General features: G+C 40.4%; 1 protein-coding gene across 1 annotated transcript in view; it reads left to right on the plus strand.

Moving 5' to 3' along the window:
- CFAP77 (cilia and flagella associated protein 77) overlaps positions 1 to 23,038 on the plus strand; it is a 185,580-nt gene that overhangs the window by 73,538 nt on the left and 89,004 nt on the right. Inside the window, exons 2-3 of the mRNA XM_072632786.1 lie at positions 15,374 to 15,473; positions 16,243 to 16,471. Of these exons, the coding sequence (XP_072488887.1) occupies positions 15,374 to 15,473; positions 16,243 to 16,471 (329 nt within the window). The remainder of the gene's footprint in view (positions 1 to 15,373; positions 15,474 to 16,242; positions 16,472 to 23,038) is intronic.

The following is a 23,038-nucleotide window of genomic DNA, read 5'->3' on the forward strand; positions in this document are numbered from 1 at the left end:
GATATTTAGGGAATTGATATAAATAGATAAGAACGAGAGTCTTTCCACAATAGGTAAATAGTCGAAAGATATGAATAGTTTTTAGAAGAAATGCAAATGACCAACAACCGTATGAAAGACCTAAACATAAGTGAAAGATAAACCGAAACAATTCTGACATTTTACCTTACATTCATCATATTGGCAAAGATCGCAGAGGACAAACGATGGGAAATGGAGTGGTTATAGCTCACATTTACATAGAGCTTTAAGGCTTTGTGAAGCAAGAAGTACTTCACCACCCCATGAGGTTGGGAGGGGAAAGTGTTATTATCTTTCTTCTACAGATGATGAAACTGAGCCTTAAAGAGGTTAGAAGACACAGCAAGTAAGTGTTAGAGTGGGGACTTGAATTCAGGTCTTCCATTTCCAAGGCCATGGATCTTTCTGCTATACCTTAGAAACTGGAAAGCACGGTCAAATGCTAGAGATATTACTTAGTTTTGTTGAGTCATTTTTCAGTCATGTCTGACCCTTCTGTGACCCCATTTGGGATTTTCTTGGCAAAGATATTGGAGTGGTTTGCCGTTTCCTTTTCCAGGTAATTTTACAGATGAGGAAACCGAGGCAAACAGGGTTAAGTGACTTATCCAGAGTCATACAGATACTAAGTATCTAAGGCCAGATTTGAACTCAGGAAGATGAGTCTTCCTAACTCCAGGCCTGGCACTCTATCCACTGCCCATTACTTAGTCTGGACTCCAGCTAATGTAGGAATCCTCTCTACAGTACCCTAGCCAGGTGGCCAATCAGACTCTGCTTAAATACCCCTAATGAGAGGGATCTCACTGCTTTACATGACAGCCAGTTCCAGTATTAGACAGATATAGTTGTTAGAAAGTTCTTTGTGTTGAGCCAGAATTTGCTTCCTTGTAATAATAATAGTGCCTGACATTTATGTAGCACTTCACAAAGAGCTTTACATTTACTATTTCTTTTGAGCTTCACAATGATCCTATGAGATTAAATACTATAGCTTTTATTATCCCCACTTTACAGCGAAGGATATTGAGGCTGGGAGACCTGAAGTAGCTTGCCCAGGATTCCACAGCTATCAGGCATCTAAGGAAGGATCTGAACCCTTGTCTGATTTCAAGTCCAGCATACTACCCACTATTCCACTCTGTCTTATTGGTGCTCTATCTGTCTTCTGGAGTCACATAGAGGTTCTCTGTTCCTTCTATCCCATGACAACTCATCAAATGTTTGCAGATAAAAATTATGTATTGCCCCAATGTATAGCTCACTCTCTGCTTGTTTCAAATTTAATATTTTCCAATAATAACATCTTGCCATAACTGATACATTAAAATCAAAATACAAATAAAGAAAATGGGATCTTTATCTCCATACCTTCTTCTTCTCTCTCCCTCCCTCCCCCACCCAGGTAAGGTTGAAATCTTCCAGTATTTTTCATGAGATAACTTTTGAGGTCTTTTTCAGATCTAGATATATGAACCTATAATTCAACTATGCCACCTATGGTGGCTTCATTGATGTTCTTCCAATTAAAAGCTATAGGAATAAGTTTGTTACATATACATAGTTTGGGTCCATGGTATACACAGAGATTTCTTGTCAAATCTCTCTCAGTTATCAGTCCCAGTGTCACACCTCTGTAGGTGTTTACTAAAATTTGCATTAATTTCACATGTTCAGGCCAAGATCTGGCTGGGGTTGGGGTTCCTTCCCTGTTATGGAAACAGTCCTACTTTGTTGGCATATTAATAATTCAATTCATCTCTTGGTCACCTTGGTCAACTGATTCCTATAGTTCTCCCTTGTCAGCTCCAAGGACAAAAAATTTCCAAAGCTCCATATCCTTCTTGCATTCCTTTTATGTATTTAACATTAAAAAAGGCCGCAGTGCATCAATTGGCACAATTTAAAAAAAATAATTTTACTTTGATATAAACATTTTCATCCTATCTCTTTTCTTTGCCTTATAGATTTAAAAAATGCACTGTTGTCAGCTGATGCAGTTTGGTCCTTCAAGGTATTTTAGATTCCAGGAATTCTATTAAGTTATTATATATGAGGCAGCGTATAGTTTTGTTTTGAGACAATCAGGATTAAGTGACTTGTCCAGGGTCACACAGCTAGGAAGTATCTGAGGCTGGATCTGAATTCCTCCTGACTCTGGGACCAGTGCTCTATCTACTGTGATATCTAGCTGTTCCCAGCATATTGTTAAAGTAAAGCTAAAATGGTTTTCCACATGCCATGAAAGCCTTTCAATTTCCTATCCTTAGACCTGAGCTATCCTCTGCCTAGGCCACATGCATAGCCCAAAACCAGGGCAACTGGTAACCATTATTAACCACCTGACACCTTCTCTCCACTCAGACAAACCTGGCCCATCCTTCCAGGTTTAACAAAAGTCCCACTTCCTATACCAACCAGCCTTCTCTGTCTTCTGCTTACAGTGATTTTCCTTCCTCTAAACCTGTACATATTGTACATTCCCTATGAAACAGAGGCTACCTTAGTTATATTTCATACACATGTCCTGTTTGCCCAACTACATGGCAAGCCCCTTAAAGACCCCTTGGGGAAATGTTGTTTGTTGTTTTTTTAACATCTAGTCATTCATCCATCCAATAAACATCTTAATCATCCAGTTGATAAATGCTTCTTGGATGGGATTGCATTGGACTTTAGAGCAATGTGCTGGGTTCTGGGGAGATAAAACATGTAGATAAAACACAGTCCCTACCTTCATGGAGCTTGCAGTCTAGAAGAAGGATATGACACAAAGACAAAAAACTATAACATATAATAATATATGATAAGTTCATTACATAGTTGCTAAGCCAAAGTGCTGGGCAGCTAGGTGGGGTAGTGACTAGAGTGCTGGCTGGACCTGGAGTCAGAAAGACTCATCTTCTTGAGCTCAGATCCAGCCTCAGACATTTACTAGCTGTGTGACCCTGGGCAAGTCACTTAACCCTCTTTGCCTCATCTTTAAAATGAGCTGGAGAAGGAAAAGGCAAACCACTCCAGTATCTTTGCCAAGAAAACCTTAAATGGGGTAACAAAGAGTCAGACATGTCTGAAATGACTGAGCAACAACAAAGTGTTAAGGGGGAAGATCTTGTAGGAGATTCAGGGTAAGTGACCCTTGAGTGGAGACTCAAAAAATAATAAGATGGTAATAGAATAATGATTTATTTGCAAAACTGTCCCAACTTTCCATTCAACAATACTAGTATGGAACTAGCACAGGGTAACCCAGTAAGCCTCCAAGGAAATAACCTATCAGAGCCCTTTATTCCAGCCTCCAAGTTTTGTCCTAGAGTCACCAGCTCCTTTCTTTCTCTCTCTAGCTCAATCATCTTTATTCACAAGCTTTATTTTAGATCAATATTCCCTAGTCTTGCTATGCTAACAGGTCAGCTGCCATTTTGTGTTAAACTCCTTCTCATTTATTACAATATCACTTTTTTATTGACATAGAAATAAAACTTACAATCAATGAGATATTATGAAATATACATCAAAAAAAAAGTCACTGGAGCTGGCGTTTTCATCTGTACTCTGGAAGGAACAAGGGTTTATCGAGGGAAAAAACCCCACGCTGAACATTTTCCTGCACTATTACATGCTGCGATTGTCAATGAATCTATAAAGAAATTGAAAACATAAATAAGGTAACGAAAGAGAATGATCCTTGCAGCTGTCAAAACTTAAAACACATCAGTCTCCCTTTGATTTCTGTTTTAAGTTTTGAAAAGTACATAGATCATTCTCTGCCTTCTTTATTTCAGGGAGCTTCTGCCATGAATCTACTAACTGTGCTCATCTGGGTTTGACCTTTGGTAGCTGATGGAATCAACTGACCAAAAAAGCATGCCATCTGTTTCTCATGACGCTCAAAAGGGGTTCAACCTTCTTTGCAGTCTAAAACACTATTCTTTCCCCCTTTCAGTTCCACATCAAAGGGAGCTTGAACATATTTCTTCCAATTACTGTAATATGGACTGTGCAATGACCATTGAAAAGAGCCATAGAAATGCCAGAACTGAAAGGGACCTTAGAGACAATCTAGTCATAAGATCATAGATCCAGAATTGGAGATCTCAGAAACATATGTAGTCCAACATTTTTATTTCATAGATGGGGAAACTGAGCCATAGAGAGGAGAAGTGACTTGCCCACCATACTAGAGCGGATTAAGTGGTAGAACCAGGACTGAAACCCAAGTCCCTTGTCTCTCCATCCAAAGGCTTTTGTTCCCCAGTATTCCACACAAAGTCTTCCAAAAGCGAGATCACATAAAGCAAGTGAGAAACACAGATTAAAATGAAATATAGAGGTCTCTGAAGATCCTGGGCTTTGCTTGGGACCAACATTATCACAGTTAGAAGAGTTCATAAATTCCTATTTATATATCTCACAGACTTCACCAGTCTTGCCTCTACTGGCCATTATTCCTCCTGCTTTTCCCATCCCCGGGAAATGGGGAAAGTGACTTTCCCAGAGACATAGCTAATAAGCATCTGAAGTTAGATTTGAACTCAGGTTCTCCTGATTCTAGGGCTAGCATTCTAGTCTCTGTACCACCTAGTTGTCCCCTACTGGCTTCTATTTTAACAGGCAAGGAAAGAGCTATGGCAGAAGGCATAAGGATGATACTCCTAGTGCTACAGGACAGGTGTTTTTTTGTTGTTTTTTTAATTTTTTACTAATAATCTGTATTATTGCCTGACTTCTTTAAAATCTTGCATCTTCTTTGCTATTTCCACCTGTTGAAATCGCATTCATTTTTTTAAATCCACCTTTGAATCCACATCCTCCATGAAGTCTGCCCTTATCCTCCCAATTAAAAATGACATCTCACTCCTTTGAACTCCCCACAGCACTTCTATCTCTGTTTTGGCACTATTTTGTCTTGCATATTCAATATTGGTTAGTCAATAAATATTTATTAAGCACCTCCTATATTGTGGAACCATGCTAAGCACTGAAGATACACACACACACACACACACACACACACACACACACACACACACACACACACACACACACACAAAGGCAGAAGACAGTCCCTGCCCTGAAGGACCTCACAATCTAATGGAGGAGACCACCACAACAAAAAATGTGTACAAACAAGTTATGTACAGGGTAAGTAGGTAATAATTAACAGAGGGAAGGCACTAGAATTAAGAGGGATTGGGAAAGGTTTCCTGTAGAAAATAGGGTTTTAATTGAGATTGAAAGGAAAGTAGGGAAGTCAGTAGACAGAAAGGAGGAAGGAAAGCATTCCAGGCACGGGGCCAGTCAGAGAAGAATGACTGGAGCTAAGAGATGGAGTGTCTTGTTCGAGGCCAGCGTCACTGGATTGAAGAGTATGTGGTGGGAAATCAGGTGGAAGAAGCCTGGAAAGATAGGAAGGGGCTAGACTAGGCTCTGAAGGGCTTTGAGTGACAGAGGATTTTGTGTTACCTGTGTACTTGTCAGGCCCCTCCTACAGCTTCCTGATGGCAAGGGGATGCCCTATTCGGTCGTTTGTTCTTCCTTCATACTCAGAGAAGACCAATGACATCTTGATGTTGAGGTGTGTGTTCTGTTGTGGCTGATCAGTCTAGCATGAGCTTGAAAGGTTTGACACAGGTTGGGCACAAATAGTCCATCTGAACATTTGGGATGGAGATGTCTCTAGATTTGCTCGTAGCACATTTCCTTTGTGCTACTACAATTTTGTTGACGAGATTACAGGTTCCTTTAGAGTTGAATGGGGCTTCAGTGGTCATCTAGTCTAATTCCTTCATGATACTGAGGAAGAAACTGGGGGGCCCAGAATGATGTGTCCAAGGTCAAACAACTGGTAAAGAACTGTATTGAACTGAATTGAATAGAAAGTAGCAGATCCCGAATTTCAACACAGGTCCCGTAGTTCTGTGAGTAAGCTGAACCTCAATTGTAATACCAATTTCCTGACTTTTAATCCAGTGTGTTACGTTATACTATGGTCATAGAGGTGCTTAATGGAGGTTCAATTGAATTAATACTTTCCAGTCTTGACCTGTGTAGGTGTATGAAACTATGCAAGAAATAACATTTCACCTGTATCCTCTGTTTTGTTATCCATAGAGCAAGGAGAACTATTGGTTAACATACTTCACTGGGGGAGGTGAAACATAGGTGAATTCATTTTGAATGAAATTATTTCACAAGCTTTTCTCTATTATTCAGACTCATGTCTATACCAGAGATACAGAGAACCCAAAGAAGTTGATGATTTTTTGTAAAAAAATTCTCTTTGGGTCTGTAAATGCAGTTTTTTCTGGTAGTAGAAACATCGATTTTCTTAATTCTGACTTGTTCAGGCTGGTTATTAAAACGAATTTGTCTCCTGCAAGCATATACCAGCTGACAGCAGTGGGGTGTCATAGAGTTATGAGTCTGTAGAGCTGGAAGGGATTTTAGAGGCTTCATAGTCCAACCTCTTCATTTTAGAGATAAGGAAACTGAGACCCAGAGAACTGAACTTTCTGGCCCAAGGCCACACAGAAAGTAAGTGGATGAGGTGGGATGTCCCAGTTTGGGCATTGAACTGGGTGATCTCTGAGGATCCCAGCTCTAACAGTTTACAATTGTGCTAGGTGGCCAGGGTATAAAGTCTGTGGCAATGGATAACCCACAAAACAGATAAGTGGTAGTTACCTTCAAATCACTGCACCCAAATGGAGTGTCTGTCAATCAGAGTACAACAGGTGACATGACTTTTGTATGCCCCTAACTCATTCTGGAAACCTCACAGTAGTAGGAGCTCTATCCTTCTTGACTAGACTCTGGAGGAAAAGTTCCCGAGAGATCACCCCCTGGAACAATGAGATGCCACCTTCAAGTGATTCGAATATACTGATTTCCTTAAATGCCATCTTGCTGGTTGTTTATTGTTTTAGAAACCAAGTCATGGTGTTTTGTTCCTTCCAACCTCCTCACATTTGCCTTCTTCAAAACGCTGTGTGTTCCTTCCTCATCTACCTAAACCTGATGCTGAGTTACTGGCCCCCAGAGGGCCGCAGGAGCTCAGATCTGATGCATCCATGCACTTTGTAGCTCACCGCCTTCTCTGAGTGTAATCAAACATCGAGCTAAGTAGCAAATAAATCTCTCGATCTCATAAGCTGCACAGCGAGATCATGTAAATGCAAATGAAGGACTTGATTTCAAGCTGTCGCAGGGGGGAAGGGGGAGAAAATGCTGGGCCCTGTCACTGCAATCACTCCACAAGGCAAGAGTCGTAAATCAGCAATACTAATAGTAATGGCGACATGACAGGAGGCTTTACTGTACAAGGGAGGGTAATGAAAGTAGAGAGAACAGAAGGTAGTGGGGAAGGCACCCGGGGAAGCAGTGTGGGCTGCTCACTGACACTGACTGGCCTCCAGGGTTCTTAGGAGCGCTAGAATGGTGGCGCTGGCCTGCTGAAGTGAACACTGCAGGCCACTTTCTAAGCTAGCCAGGCTGTGGAAGTATCCAAAGAGTACTGACCACTCAGGGAATGAATTGAGAGAAGAGTCAGGATTTCAGAGAGTAGCCTCCCTCTCAATGTGACTGTTAGATCCTAGTGTCTCCAAATAGCTTTTGCTCCAGATAGACGAGAGACAGATAGATAGGTAGAGACAGAGAGAATGTATATGAGTGTATTTGTGTGTACACATTAGTATATATGTGTGTGTGAGCTAATGTGTGTGTGTGCATGTAAACTCAGGTCTAAAAATTCCATGTATAACATTTCAGGTCTAAAAATTTTCATTGGTCAACTTGGACCTTGGAGCTGCTCCCTCCCAGCCAGAGTTCCACCTCACCCCTCTGGTTGTGATTTGGTTTTAATGGTGTCCGTGTGGGAGTACATCAGTATTCCTTTAAAATATCTCTTTGCAATGTCCAGCTGTCACCCTAACAATGCACTTAATTCAAAGCCTTCAGTTCTTAAGATGATACCAGAGCCTTTTGATACAAGAAGAGCCTTATTTTACATGATTGTTTATCTGAGCTTCTTATTATGGAAATAAATAAATATCCAGTATGCTAATAATGATCATAATTTGCATTTATATTGTGATTTTCATTCAAGGATCTTAAGTTATTTTACAATAATGAATTATGTGTTTGATGCATGCACATTATGGTGTGTGAACGCATATGTATGCATGTCTATATGTCTATACAAATATTTTATTTAATATCTAACAGGCAGTAACTCTTCTGGAGTTCCACGTAAGAGGGTGCATTTATGGGAATTCATGAGAGGCGAGACTTTTCAATTGTCTAACAAATGTTCATTTAAGCCTCTAAACAGTCGTATAAGGAGGATAAAGTTGAGCAGGACGAAAGTTCTGGATTTGGAATCAGAGTACCTGGGTCCAGAGCCTGCCTCTGCTGCTTATGACCTGCATGGCCTTAGACAATCATTTCACCTTTTTGTCCCTCATTTTCCTCATCTGTAAAATTAGGAGGTTGGACTTAATGGATTCTGAAGTCCTTTCTACCTCAAACTGCTATGACACTAAGATCCTGTCTGGTTTTTAGAGGGGAAAAACTGGAAACCTATTAAGTTATTCATCCCAATGGGGATAACAAAACCAGATCCAGATCTAGGTATCCTGCTTCCTGACAAATAAGTCTCTTATCCTTGGAAATAATCACTTGCTTACTTGTTGAGGGCTGAGGGGGGAGGAAGAAGAATTTAGACCAGGTAAATTATAAGTGGTAAGTTTACCATTTTCTCTCCTTTTTAGTATTGTACATCTATATTACCCTCTTACTCAGTCAACTCCAGTGGCCTCCTATTGCCTCCAGGGTCAAATATAAAGTCTTTCTTTGGCATTCCAAGTCCTTCAATATCTGTCCCTCCTTGCACCTTTCCAGTCTTCATACACCTTACCCCTACTCACCTCTATGCTCTGTGATCCAGGTCCACTTACTTCCTTGCTGTTTCTTGAAAATGACCCTGCATCCTCTGACTCTGGGCATTTTTCTCTGGCTTTTCCCTATGCCTGGAATACTGTTTCTCCTCATCTCCACCTCCTGCCTTCCCTGACTCCCTTCAAATCCCACATAACCTGATTGACTAGGAAGTACTAGCAAGTAACAAATGTGTGGTGTCTAGCTCTGGTAAGTGACTAGTCCTCCCTTGCAAGGTTAAGATTTTTTATATGTATACATGCATGTGTTCACATATGTACACATATAAAAATATATATGCAATTCAGATTAAAATAGATATAATGATGCTCCAAAAGGCTTGGGTCCTTTCAGTTCTGAACAATTTCAGGAGCAAGGACTGGCTAGCAAACTACTTACAACCACAATCTCAGAAAGACAGTTGTCCCCAAAGAAGGCCCTAGAAAATTAGGGTTGCCTTCTCTACCTGGGTTAGCCCAACATTGTTTCAGATTCCTAATTTTCTTCCACACTGGTTAGTAAAGGGAGATAACTTGCAGAAGGTGCCCAGAGAAAATTAGGACCTCCAGGGACGTAGAGAGAGATGGTTTTAATTAGAGCTGAGAGATGGGAAATAAGGCAGAGAGATGACATCTTAATGAGGTTTAATGAAGCTGTCTGCTGATGGGGACAGCTGTCACCCAGATCTGTATTCCAGCCAAGTGGCTTTATAACAGAGGACATTTTGGGGGAAAAAAAAGGCAAGGTTTGAAGACAGCTGGGGGTGGGGTGGGGCTGGTCACAACATTAAGCTGAGATTGTCTCTTTCTTCTGTCCCCCACCAACATTTAGCAGTGGTACTATCCCAATCACTTGAAAAACTATCCAAACTAACTGGAAATATATTTGTAGTTGCTTCTCTTTTTTAATTCCTTACTATGGTAAATGATGGTACGGCAAAAGACATTAAGGACCTTCCCTGGGATTTTTCACTGAGGCAAATAACTAAATTAGGGACTTGTGGGATTGGCAGGGTGGGGCAAGTAGAAGGGTCAGTGAGTTCAGGCTGCTACTCCCAGAGCAGCCTACAGAAGGAGTTTGTGGTTTGGCCTATTTTTAAAAATTTCCAAGGAAAGCATTCCTTTTCCTTAGTTTCTGTGGAGGTAAAGTGGCATTGCAGAACAGACATTCTATGTCTAAACACCTTTGGACACATGAATGGTCTGGTCTGGGAGCTAGCTAACCAGGCCCCCTTCCCTTGATTGGAAACCATATTTCATCCCTATTGCAGCTTTAATCTTGTTGTGAGCTGTCAGTGTGGGCAGCTGGTTGGGGATCTGGGTGATTTTTGCCCAAGCTGTAATTTGTGACCTCATCTCCTCCATTTCAGGGATATCAGAGTAAGGTTGCCATGGAAAAGCAGGTGACAGATACCATCAAGTCCCGATTTCCCTGGCGTATCAATGGCAACTAATCTCCAAAGTCTATAATAACATGCTTTGCCCCAGACCTATAAATACAAGGAAAGGAGTCACAATTGAGAGCTTATCACTCACACTGTATATCTTAAACGGGGACTCACAAATAACAGGATTATATCTACATATCATTTTCTGTGAAGTTTCCAGAAAGGGTTATGATGTTAAGGAGTTTAGTTGTGGTTCTTTAGAACAGGTCTACACAGGCAAAGTGGAGATTTGAGCAATTAGCTTATAAATTAAACCAGTGTAGACACCCCATTTGGAGGATTCAAGCCCAGTTTTCCCTTAGCAGCAGGGTTTTGTTCCTGAATATAACAGAGAATTGTCTCAATTCTTCATGTCACATTTTTAATTCAATTCAATTTTTAAAAATATGTTGACATTTCTGTGTCTTAGGTGTGGGGTAAATATAAATATGTGTTTGAGTAACATGGACCCTTGTCTCAGGGAGCCTGCTGTGGGATAGGACACTGGGAAATACCAGTCGTATACATACCTAAGTGCATGTAAAAGGTACAAGCTGAGCGGTATGGGGCAAAGGAATGGTCATAAGTGATGGTAAAGAGGAGCAAGGAGAGGAAGGGCAGACTCCCTGAAGGACGTAGCTATTGACCTAGAGTTTAAGGGTAGCCTGGAATTTAAGAAACAGAGGTGCTTAGGGAGGGATCGGAACACAAGGCCAGAAAACAGTGTAAGCAAAAGCTCAGAGGCAAGAAAAGTACCAGGTATATACAGGGATGGTTAATAATCAGTAGAGAAGTGATAGGAAGTTAAACTAGTACACACGCTACTATAGAGAGGTAGGGGATGATTATGGATGACTTCAGCAGACAGAGCCAGCCCTCTGCTGGGGCAGAGACAGATCAGGTTGTGCTGGACCTGGAGTCAGGAAGACCTAAGTTCAGATCCTATTTCAGACTAGCCATGTGACCCTGGGCAAGTCACCTAACCTCTGTTTGCCTCAGTTTTTTTGTTTATAAAATGGAGATTAATAATAACACCAACCACCCAGGGTTGTTGAGAGGATCAAATGAGATAATAATTGTGAAGCACTTAACACCGTACTTGGCACAAGGTAAGCACTATGTAATTCTTTGTTATTATTATTATCATCATCATCATGATGCAGAAGGTGACCCAAAGAAATGTTATCCCAAGGTGACTTAGCATTAACAAGCTTTATTAAGCACCTACTCTGTGCCCCTAGCACCACGTTGGTATCTGGGGATATTTGGGCATTAGACTTGTGATCTCATTGATGCGTGACCTGCCTCCAAAGATGCAGGTCATGATCTTTCCATGTAATCCTTATCCATGTTTTCCCAACAGTTCATTCTCACAGGGTGTTTGTCCAGGCACTATGACAAGTCTTGAGATAAAAAGACAAAAACTGAAATAGTCCTTGACCTCAAGGAGATTATATTCTATCTGGGAATAAAGCATGATAATTTTTGGGTTTTTTTTTGGTGAAGCAGGCACTAATGGGAACTGATCTCCAAAATCTATGATAAAATGTTTGCTCTATATTTATAAATACAAAGGAGTCACAATGAGAATGTATCACATCATCATACTACTTTATTTTTAAAAAATAAATTTTTAAAAATTATCATTTATTTTTTTCTCCCTTCCATTTCCCCTTCCCCATTGGAAAAAAAGAAAAACAAAACTCTTGCAACAAATGATGATAGCTAAGCAAAACAAATTCCCATATTTCCCATTTCCAAATATGTGTCTTGTTCTACATATTTAGTCTACCGCGCTTGGTCAATAGGTCTCACCATACATTAAGATGAGATCGAACGTTGGACTATGTCTGCTAGGTTGTTTGCAGCCTTTCATTTGCTTATTTTTGGTTTCTACCAGTACCCAAAGTCCTGCAACTAGTTAGTGACAGAGGAGAAATTATATGGCTGGAACCCTAGAGCAGCAGAAGCAGTATACTTATTTCTAGCTAAGGATGACCCTGACATTTGGTCCTTCCCCCACCTCTCCCCTTCCCTCCCCTTTCTCCCTCCCTCTCTCCCTCCTTCCCTTCCTTCCTTCCTTCCTGCCTTCCTTCCTCTTTCCTTCCTTTCCCACCCCCTTCCCAGAACACTGTGCAAGGTGTTGTAGGAGAGCAGCAGAGCATCGTATCAGTGCTGAATTTAGCTCAAGCCTTAGAGTAGGAAGAGATCTGAGTTTGAATCTAGCTGTCTGATCCACACAATTCACTGCCATTTTCTCAGCCTCTGCAAAATGAGGATAGCAGTTGCATTGCCTACTTTGCAAAGTATGAAGAAAGTGCTTTATAAACCTTAAAGCTCTATATGGATATGAGCTAGGATTCCTCCATGAAGCTTCCAATTTAGTAGTGTTTTAAGACGGTAGTGTGTTTGACAAATACATTAGAGAAGTGCAAAACAACATGACCAATTTCCTTGGGCATAGTTTTTTTTTTTTCATTTCTAAACCAACAACCCATAGATTAAAGGATACCCGAACTGAAAGCCAAATGTGCCCCTGTGAAAGTAACCTGCTCCAGAGTTTGTCAGTCCACCTCCAGGCTAAGAAAGCTCCCAGATGCCTCAGGGGAGAAGAGAGGGTTCTAGTGGAAGAGCCACATTTTAATTAACTTCCCCTGCAGTCACTGGAGAAGCTCGTAATTTTAATAAACAAAGGAGAAGGCCAAGGCTTTGTCTTGGTGCAACAGTGAGTCATATGGAATGAATTCCAAACAAACCTTCACAGCAGAGACCTTCACAGTACCAGATATTTGGCTGCAGTCACTGCTCTGGAGAGATTTTCATCACATTACAGTGTCTAGGATTTGATATGGGCATTCATAGGAAAAGAAAAAACAAAAATCATGAGGGTGAAAAGAGCCTAGAGATGTCATTTAGTCCATTCCCCTGCCTCTAAATAGAAACATACAAAGTCAGAGCTGGAAGAGACCTGAGAATATAGGTCAGAGTTGCAAAGATCTTCCTAAAGCACAGGTCTGACCCTGTCACTACTCCAACAACTGTAGCAGGTCCCTATTGCTTATAGGATAAAAGAAAACGTCTCTAGCTTGGTGTTTTTTTTAAAGGCCCTTTACACTCTGGCTGTGAATTTCTTTTCTAGACACATCTATTTTTCGGATCCTCAGAACACAGCACAGGAAAATAAGATAACAAGAATAAATACTTTTTTAATTGCATTGTCCTCAGAAAATAGAAGATTAGAAATGAGGAGGAGGGACCTTAGAATAGTAAGAGACCTTAAAACAGAATATCAAGGCTAGAACGAACCTTAGAATACAATATGTCTGTCCTTTAGGGAAAGTAGATTCTCACTTTTTTGCACCAAGGAGTTTAGCTCTCACAGACGGAAATGTTTTTATCTCTAACCTAAGAGGGAAGTGGCTTTTCCCATCTATAGCTCCCATTTCCTCTCTCAAAACTGATATTCTAGCCAGCAGCAGGTGAGACACAGTATACCTCCCCCACTCCCACCCCACCTCTCCCTGGCTCCCAGCATTTCTCCTGTACCCTCATCTTCCACTGCTCCTGCCTCTACACCCCTCGATTATAAATGACTGGGATGCATTGATTGACTGAGGAACAGCTAAACAAATGGTTGCATGTGATTGTAATGCAGTATTGATGTGCTATAAGAAAAGATGATTATGAAGCATTCAGAAAAGCATGGGGAAACATGAACTGATGCAAAATGAAGCAAGCAGAACCAAGAAACCCTTTACATAATGATTACAACAACGTAAATGGAAAGAACCAAAAAAAAGAAAAAGAAATTGTACACGGCATATTTATAGTGACCAAGTTGGCCCTAAACAATTAAAAAAGCACACCCTCATCCTTTAACAAATATACTTTAACATTCATTTAAAAAAATTTTTGAGTTTCAAATTCCAAATTCTTCAAATTCTCTCCATCCCTCTAGCCTCTCCCCTACCCACTGAGAAGGCAAGAATAGGATGTTGTGGAAAATGTATTTCTACATTAGCCATGTTGCAAAAAAGAGCAATCTACACTCAAAATTTATCAGCTTTCTCTGCCTTCTTCCTTTCTTTGTAGAAGTGGGGGACAGTGGGTGTGGAGTGTTACATAGTCTTTCAGACTTGTTGATGTATTGGTTAATTTTACCCAAATGATTTTTTCCCCTCTTTTTTATTCTTTGTTATAGTGATGATTTAAAGAAAAAGGGATTTATGCAGAAAGGAAGGTGACATGAAAAGATAATATCTATAAAAAGTTGTGTTTTTTAAAGAGAAAAGTGATTAGATTATTAATAGCAACCCCAACCTGTACATTTTCTTCCTTCCCCACCCCCTAGACAGATAAAAGTGTTTTCTTAGACAGGAAAGTTGTTTGTTTTCCATGATTGCCTCTCTAAAAGAAACTTTTGTGGCCAACCCTTTCTCCAGTCTTTGCTTCTTGCTATCATCCTCTTCATGGCACCATAGTTTTAGAGCTGGAAGGGACTTGAACGAAGACAGGGACATCAGGAGTCCTACCCCTTCATTTTGCAAGATGAGGAAACTGAGGAACATCATCCTCATGGAGAGAGGGAGGGTAACCATGTGGAAAAAGTGATGACTGAGAGTGGGAGGTGGAAAAAAGGAGGGAGAGCCTTCCAGACATGGGGGCAGCCAGTGAAAATGCCCAGAATCAGGAGACAGAGTATCTAGTTGGAGGAACGGAAAAAGAGACCATTTTCACTGGATTGCAGAATATGTGGGTGGTAGAGGGGTGTAAGGTATAAGAAGACTGGAAAGGTGTATGTGGTGGGGGTGGGGAGCAGGTTATGAAGGGCCTTGAACACTAAACAAAGGCTGTAGAAAGTTAAGGATGGTCTGTGGTAGATCCTAGGCCTCCTGGCTCCCAAGTTAGCCCACTTGTGATTATACTGCCTGTTTATTGATTAGTTGCTTGGCATGACTCTCAGTTCTTTACTTTTTCTTCCTCTGGTAGGCTGAACTTGGGAAGACTCGGGAAAGGAGCAGCGCTCTACCTGGAATTAATTTTAACTATGGATTATACGTTCACGGGCTAGATGGAGGAGTCCCAGAAGGTGAGATGGTACAAGTTTGCATGTTGTAGGGCAAGAGTAAATCAAAGGATTGGAGAGGAGGGCAAACCACTCTTTTCCTATCTGATGGGTCATGATTGTTCATTTGACTGAGAGGTGGGCAGCAATGGGATAGGTCCAGCCAGAAGGAGCCAAGGTTAAGGATCCAGCTTAAATAGGTGTTGCCTGTGAAATCTACAAAGGCATGATATCAAGTCCAGAGAGATCTCTTAAAGCTTGGAAAAGCAGACAGAAAACATGGGTCTTAATAGTCACCTAAATGGCATTCTTTATTTCATTCATTTATTCATTCTTTTTTTTCTTTCATTCATCAATGATTTTGGGAGTCGGTGTGGTACAGTGCTTGAATTTGGAGTCATAGGCCTTAGTTCAAATCCAGGCTCTACCTATATTACCTCTGGCAAGTTGCTAAACATCTCTGGCCTTCAGTGTCCTCGTCTCTAAAATAATGAGGTTGGATCAGATAACTTCTGAAGTATCTTACAGCCCAGAATCTGGCATGAGAGGAATTTTTCCAGAGGTACCTGCTCAGCTACTACTGTGAGTACCTGAGTTAGGGGTAGGTTATAACTCTTCTGAGGGGTTGACAACTAACTCAGAAAAGGAGAGGCTAGAAGCTTGAATGGGGGGGGGGAAGAGGTTCATTGGAAATCTGGTGGGGGTAGGAAGGAAGGAAAGAAGAAAGGAAGGAAAAAAGGAAGGAAGGATTTAAAAGTATCTTCATTATTCTTTTGTCTCCCTTTCCCCATAGCCATTGGACACTGGAATGTTTTGAAACAGCAACCTACCTCCCCCCAGGCTATGACTCGGGATTTTATTGCCATGAACCGAGGTGCAGTCAAGGCTGGTCTGGTGACAGCCAAGGAGCATTTCCTATACCGCCAACTCAATGATATCCGAAGAAGTGACCAGGATGACAGGCGTTTCAAAAAGGACCAGTCATCTGTCCCTCCAGATATTACCCATGGGATCCAGTCACGGTAAGGCCTGGCTTATAACCAATATCCCATCCTTCCCTCTGGGGCCTATCCCACCTGTGGGAATCAGAGCACAGACCAAAAAAGCTACTAAGGTGGTAATTAATGGGAATATCATCTCAGATTTCCTGAGTGAGTTAGCATAGTTTCAGGTCTCAAAGAACCAAACATAGCCCAAACTCCTTAAATCTAACCATAGATTTATTGATCATATATAAACCATCAATGGTACCTACATTTCAAAAAAGAATACAAAGATGTATGTGTCAGTTTTGCAGGCTACTCAATTTCTCAGCTGTCACTTTGGTTCTCTGAGTGGCAAAAGTGAATGTGATAGTTCCAGAAAAAACAAAAAAACCCAGCACCATCCAAAACTACAGGGCAGGTCCTAGTAGCTGCAGTGGTTAGGGGTAGTATTATTTTATTCTCAAGAGGGCAAAGAATCTATAACCTTCTTTACATACTCTGATATAGAATAAGCAAATTCCAGTTAGCTTTTGCATGTTCCAGTCATGAGTAAGCTAGATCAAGATATCCGTAATAGTTGGTAGGATTCCCTTAAGGGAAGGAGTTTCATTCATGGATCCATCAATTGTTCTAGCTGATTCTGTCTACCTCTCTCTGGATGAAGGAACACAGTATCTCTTGACACCACTGTGATTGGTGCTTAGCACCCATGTTTACATAACGTCTGAGAATACTTAGGATGACAATGGCCTATTTTTTTTCTAGATCATCCTCATGCTTTCACAAAGAGTTGTATCTTATCCTCTCCAGACTGGGAAAGTCCCATAAAAAAAAATACAAAGTGTTTGTGGGCTCTGAAGAGGGAAAGATCATTTCTACTTGGGAGGATCAGGGAAAGTCATATAGAGAAGTTGGTGTTTGAGCTGGGTCTTGAAGGATGCTCAGGTATTGTATGGAGAAGTCAGAGTAGGGGAAAGGAAAAAACAGAATGAACAAAGACTCAGAGGTCAGAAACCATCAACGGGTTCCAACTAATCTAGTGTACATAAGGTGTGTGAAGATGAGGTAAGACTAGAAAGTGAGACTGAGATATCACTGATGCTTAGATGGGGGTAGGATGGAGAATGGGCTTTCTCAAGAAAGTTCTGAACTCATATGGAGCTGGGTTCATTTTTGTGGGAGGCTGATCCTAAGGAGGGAGGATTCCAGATTTTTAACCAGACTCTCTGGATCTTTATGCCTCATGCCAAAATCTCAGGGAAACTCTCTTAAATAGTACTTAGTTTTGGCTCATGTTTAGAGTCTCTCTAGAAGTGTCCCTTCCAGAAAAGCTATTCAATATACAAAGTAGTAGATATCAGATATTTCTTTCTTTCTCTATGAAAGAAATACTCAAAATACAAAAGATTCATAAGTATTTACTATATGCCAGAAAGAATTCTGGATACAAAGGAAAGCCAGAATATTCCCTGCCCTTGAGGAGCTCAGTCTAATGGGGGAGACAACGTGTAAATAACTATTTACATACCAAATTTATACAATGTAAATGTGAGTTAATCTTAGAAGGAAGTCACCAGCAATGGGAGGTTGAGGAGGTAGGACAGAGAAACTAAGAAAGACCTTCTTCAGAAGGTGGGATTGTCTCATGAGGAAATCTAAGAGGAAGAAGTAAGGAGGAAGAATATGAAGGGCTTAGAGGATACCAGTGAAAAGTCATGAAGCACTCTAGCACGGTGAGAGGTTACACACTGGAGCAAGAAGAGATCCAAGGCCCACACCTCATCAAGGAATAGGAACAGGTGCGAACTGGAAGCTTTGTCCCTCATCACAGAGTTCTGGGTGACAGATCAAGGACAGGCTAAGGAAGGGATTGTGCCCAAGGGTGGCTTTCAAGGGGTAAGGAACTGTCTCCAGGCCCTAGGATGTATACTGAAAGTGGAGAAATTTAAAAATGAAATAGCAGCTATGTAGCCTGGATCGCAGGAGCAGAGATGGGTCTAACTTTTAGCCCAGTCTGAAGCCAACAGAGAAACAACCAGGGCAGGAATCCCAGAATAAAGGGAAGCTTGCGATTCTGTCACTCTGAATCAGCAGAACTTCCCAATTGGTTAATAGGGGCTGAATCCAGCAGCAATCTACTGTTGCTCAAATCCAAACCCAGGTCAGGAACTTGCAGAGCTCAGACCAGGAGGCCAGCGATCAGACTTTGCCTTGAGTCAGATCACTGAGGAGCAGATCTCTAACCTGAGCTGTCCCTGAGAGCCTGGAATAGTACAATATTCAGTGTCCCAAGGAAAGAACTACAGGACCAGCCCAGACCTTCTCTCCAGAAGGGCATCAAGTTTGATCCTAACATCAAATTTGGAATCAGGATGGAAGATGGAAGAATGACTAAATGAAAAAAGAATACTCAGCATCAAAAATGAAGATAGTGACAGGGATGCTTATGACACATACCCAGGAGAAGAAAATGACTCCCAAACATCTACAAGCAAAGCCTGAAAGGAAAACACAATGTGGGCACAAATTCAACTGTAATTCCTAGAGTAGATGAAGCAAGAGGGTTTTTTAAAAGTCTTTTAAAATCTCTCTCTCTTTTTTTTAATAAATGAAATGAGAACGCTGGATAAAAAATAGAAAAGAAGCAAGAGATGTAGAAAAAAGAATTGGAAAGGGAATTGACAGCTTAACATAAGAGGTACAAAACCTCACCCAAACAACAAACTCCCTGACAATTAGAATGGACCAAATAGAAGTTCATGACTTCAAGAGACAATATTAAAACAAAGTCAAAAGACTAGAAAAAATAGAAGAAAATGTAAGGTATCTCATAGTAGAAGCAACTGACCTAGAAAATAGATTGAGGAGAAAAAAATTTAAGGATAATTGAACTACCTAAATGCCATGACAAAAAAAGAAGTCTAGACATTATAATTTCAGGAAATGACAAAATAAAACTATCTAGATCTCTTAGAACCAGATGGCAAAGTGGAAATAGAATCTACCTGTCAGGTAGGAAATTCTAAAATGAAAATTCCCAGGAACATTATAGCCAAAATCTAGAGCTTCCAATCAGAGGAAAAATACTTTAAGCAACTGGAAGGAAATAATTCAAATATTAAGGAGCCTGTCAGGATCACACATGATTTAGCATCCGCCACTATTAAGGGAGGGAGAAAGTGGAATGCTCTATCCAGAAGGCAAAGTATATAGGCTTACATCTAATAATAACTTACTTAGCAAAACTGAATATAATCCTACAGGGGGAAAAATGAATCTTTAATTAAATACAGGACTTCTAGATATTCCGTACAAACAGAGGAGTCAAAAGAAACACAAAAAGGCAAATACAAACAAAAAATCAATAGGGATTAAACAAAAAGATAAGGTGCTTACATATTAATATGGGGACATGATATATATATATATATATATGTATATATATATATATATACATATGTATACATACCCACACACATATATGTTGGTTGTTCTTCATTCTCGAAGGGGACCAAAATGACATCACCATGATAAAGTGAAGTTTCAGTGTATCCAACTGTGGCTAATCAGACCAATATGAGCTCAGATTGGGCATGGATAGTTCGTGTGAATATTGGGGTGGTTACTCCAAATTTGTGCATCCTATGTTTCCTTTGTGTTTTCTCAATTCTGCTTTGCTCATAGAGCACAGCATCTTTTCTGATGTGGGCATGCCATGCTGAGTGGTCCTGTGTTAGTGTCTCCCATGTCGCACAGTCATGTTCCAAGTTTTTGAGAGAGACCTTGAGAGTGCCCTTGTATCACTTCCTCTGACCAACCATGTGATCGCCTGCCCCATGTGAGTTCTCCATAAAACAGTCTTTTTGGAAAGTGTACATTTTGCATTCAAACAACATGGCCAGTCCATCAGAGTTGTGGTCAGCACAATGGCTCTTATATATATGTATGTATGTATGTATGTACATATGATATATATGTATATATGTATGTGTGTGTATATGTATACACATATACATATATACACAGACATATCTATATCTATCTATCTATCTATCTATCTATCTATCTATCTATCTATCTATCTATCTGTATCTTGTTTGAATTCTATCATCATCAGAGGCCATAGAGCCTAATTAGGCAGAAGGACTAAGAAGTGATTCTACTATGTCTTGATGATGTTAAAAGGAGGAATGGATGGAAAGGGAGAGAAATGCTCTTGGAGGGGGAGAGGGAAGGGAAAATAAGGTTAGAAAAAATTATCTCACATGATTGGGATACACAAGTAGAAGTCTATAAAAAACAAGAAAGAAGGAGTAGATCTGGTGACCCTTGAATTTCATCGTCATCTGGATTGGTCAAAGGAGAGAAGAATAAACGCACACAGTTGGGTACAGAAATACATTTCATTCAATAGGAAAGTAGGAGGGAGAAGGGAGAAGAGGGAATTAGAGGGAGAGTAGGTTAAGGAGATTGGTCCAAAGCAGAACAAACTCTAACTAAGAATGTACACAAATATTTATAGCTCTTTTTGAAATGGCAGTCTGAGAGGATGGCCAGTTAGGGCATGGCTGAACAAGTTATGATTTATAAATGTGATGGAATATTATTGTACTGTAAGAAATGATGAAGAGAACAGTTTTATAGAAACCTGGGAAAACTCAGATGAATTGATGAGGAACCGAATGAACACAATCAGGATCACAATTTATACATTGACAATATTGTAAAGACAAATAACTTTGAAAGACTTAGGAAGAAACTCTTCCCAGATGTGATGACCAACCACAATTCCAGAGGACTGGTGATGAAGTATGTGATCCACCTCCTGATAAAGAAGTGAGAGATTCAAAATGAATAATCATCCACATGTGTGTGTACATATATACACATTTTTTTTTCTTTTGGACATCGACAGTGCAGGAATTCATTTTGCTTGACTATACATGTTTGCAGCAGGAGTTTTATCTTTTATTATCAGTTGGTGAGGTAGGGGAGAGAAGTTACATTTTTGCTGATTAAAAAAATAAAATTTAATTTTAAAAAATAGTAATGGAAAAGTTGGGAAGAAGGGAGGGATATTTTTGGGAGGGGGAAAGAATGAGTTATGTTTAGGAGATGCTGAATTTGAGATGTCGAGGGCTCTTTGGTAGACAAGATCAGCAACCATCACCTGAATGAAGATCCAGTAAAGGATACTGAGAAAGTCCAGTCAGGTGGAAAGAGAACCAGGAAAGAGAAGGATCATGAAAATCTAGAGAGGAGAGAGCATCGATTGAGGAGAAGACAGTGATTGACAACGCCAAAGGTTTTAGAGAGGTCAAGAAGGATAAGGATCCATGGTAACTTGGGAGAGCGCAATTTCAGTTGAAGGATGAGGTCAGAAGCCAGACCACAGAGAGTTTAGAAGAGCATACAATCAAATGAAAAAGAGGCACTTCTTGTAGATGGCTTTCTCCAGGAGTTTAGTAATGAAAGGGAGGAGAGGCATAGGATTACAGGTAGCAGGAATGTTTAGAGCAAGTGAGGTTTTGTTTTGTTTTGTTTTTTAAGGACAAGGGAGACCAGGACACATTTATAGGCAGCAGGGAAGCAGATGGGATAGAAAGATGACTAGTGAGAGAGTGGGGATGACAGAGGAGGCAATCTGCCAGAGAAGATGGGATGAAATGGGTTCAAGGGTGCATGTTTATTGTATTTTTCCTCTACATGATAAGAGAGACCCTACAGGAAAATATGTGGCCTTTGGGGAAAGGGAAATAAAATACCAAAATGAAAGGTAAGGAGAGATATCAAAGAAGGCATATTTTACAATTATTGTGGGGGGCCGGATCTACAATTCATTTATAGGAATCTATGATCATTGCCAAGAGGAAAAAGAATCTCAAAAAAAGTGGTCAGATCCTCCAGATGGTTACCCAGATTTGGATGAGATATTCATCTGATACTTCAGGCCAGAGCTTCCTAGATGACAGGCAAACTACCAGCAGATCTCTTTTCATCCAATGTTTATGCCTTTGCTCAATAAAGTATCTGCAAATCTGATCAGAAATAGAAGAGACTAGTTCAGGGATGGGGAACATGCGGCCTCGTGGCAACATATGGCCCTCTAGGTCCTCAAGTGCGACCCTTTGACAGAATCCAAACTTCATTAAAGAGCAGCATTTGAGGATCTAGAGGGCTACATGTAGCCTCAAGGCTGTGGGTCCCCCCCCCCCCAACTAGTCTCTTCCCTTAGAGGATTTATACTTTGGGTGGCAAACAAAATAAGCATAAAAATAATCTGATATGAATAAATTTTGGAAAAATCTTCTCTACCAGATAAATGGTCAAAGGCTATGAATGAATGGTAAAGCATTTAAGTGCTTACAGTGTGCCTAGCGTTGGAATACAATGCAAAAGAGAAACACATTCCTGCCTCTAGAATGTTACATTTTAAGATGGAGGAAACAATACATGTAGGGAAGTTGTAGCCCTGAAGGAGATATTTGAATTAGGACAGTCACTTATATCTAGAGTGGAGCCATGGAGGGTAATACTACTAACTGACATTCACATAGATTTTAAGGCTTTCAAAGTACTTAAATACAGTATTTCATTTGGTCC

This window comes from Notamacropus eugenii, chromosome 1, assembly GCF_028372415.1.
Source record: "Notamacropus eugenii isolate mMacEug1 chromosome 1, mMacEug1.pri_v2, whole genome shotgun sequence".
Classification (NCBI taxonomy): domain Eukaryota; kingdom Metazoa; phylum Chordata; class Mammalia; order Diprotodontia; family Macropodidae; genus Notamacropus; species Notamacropus eugenii.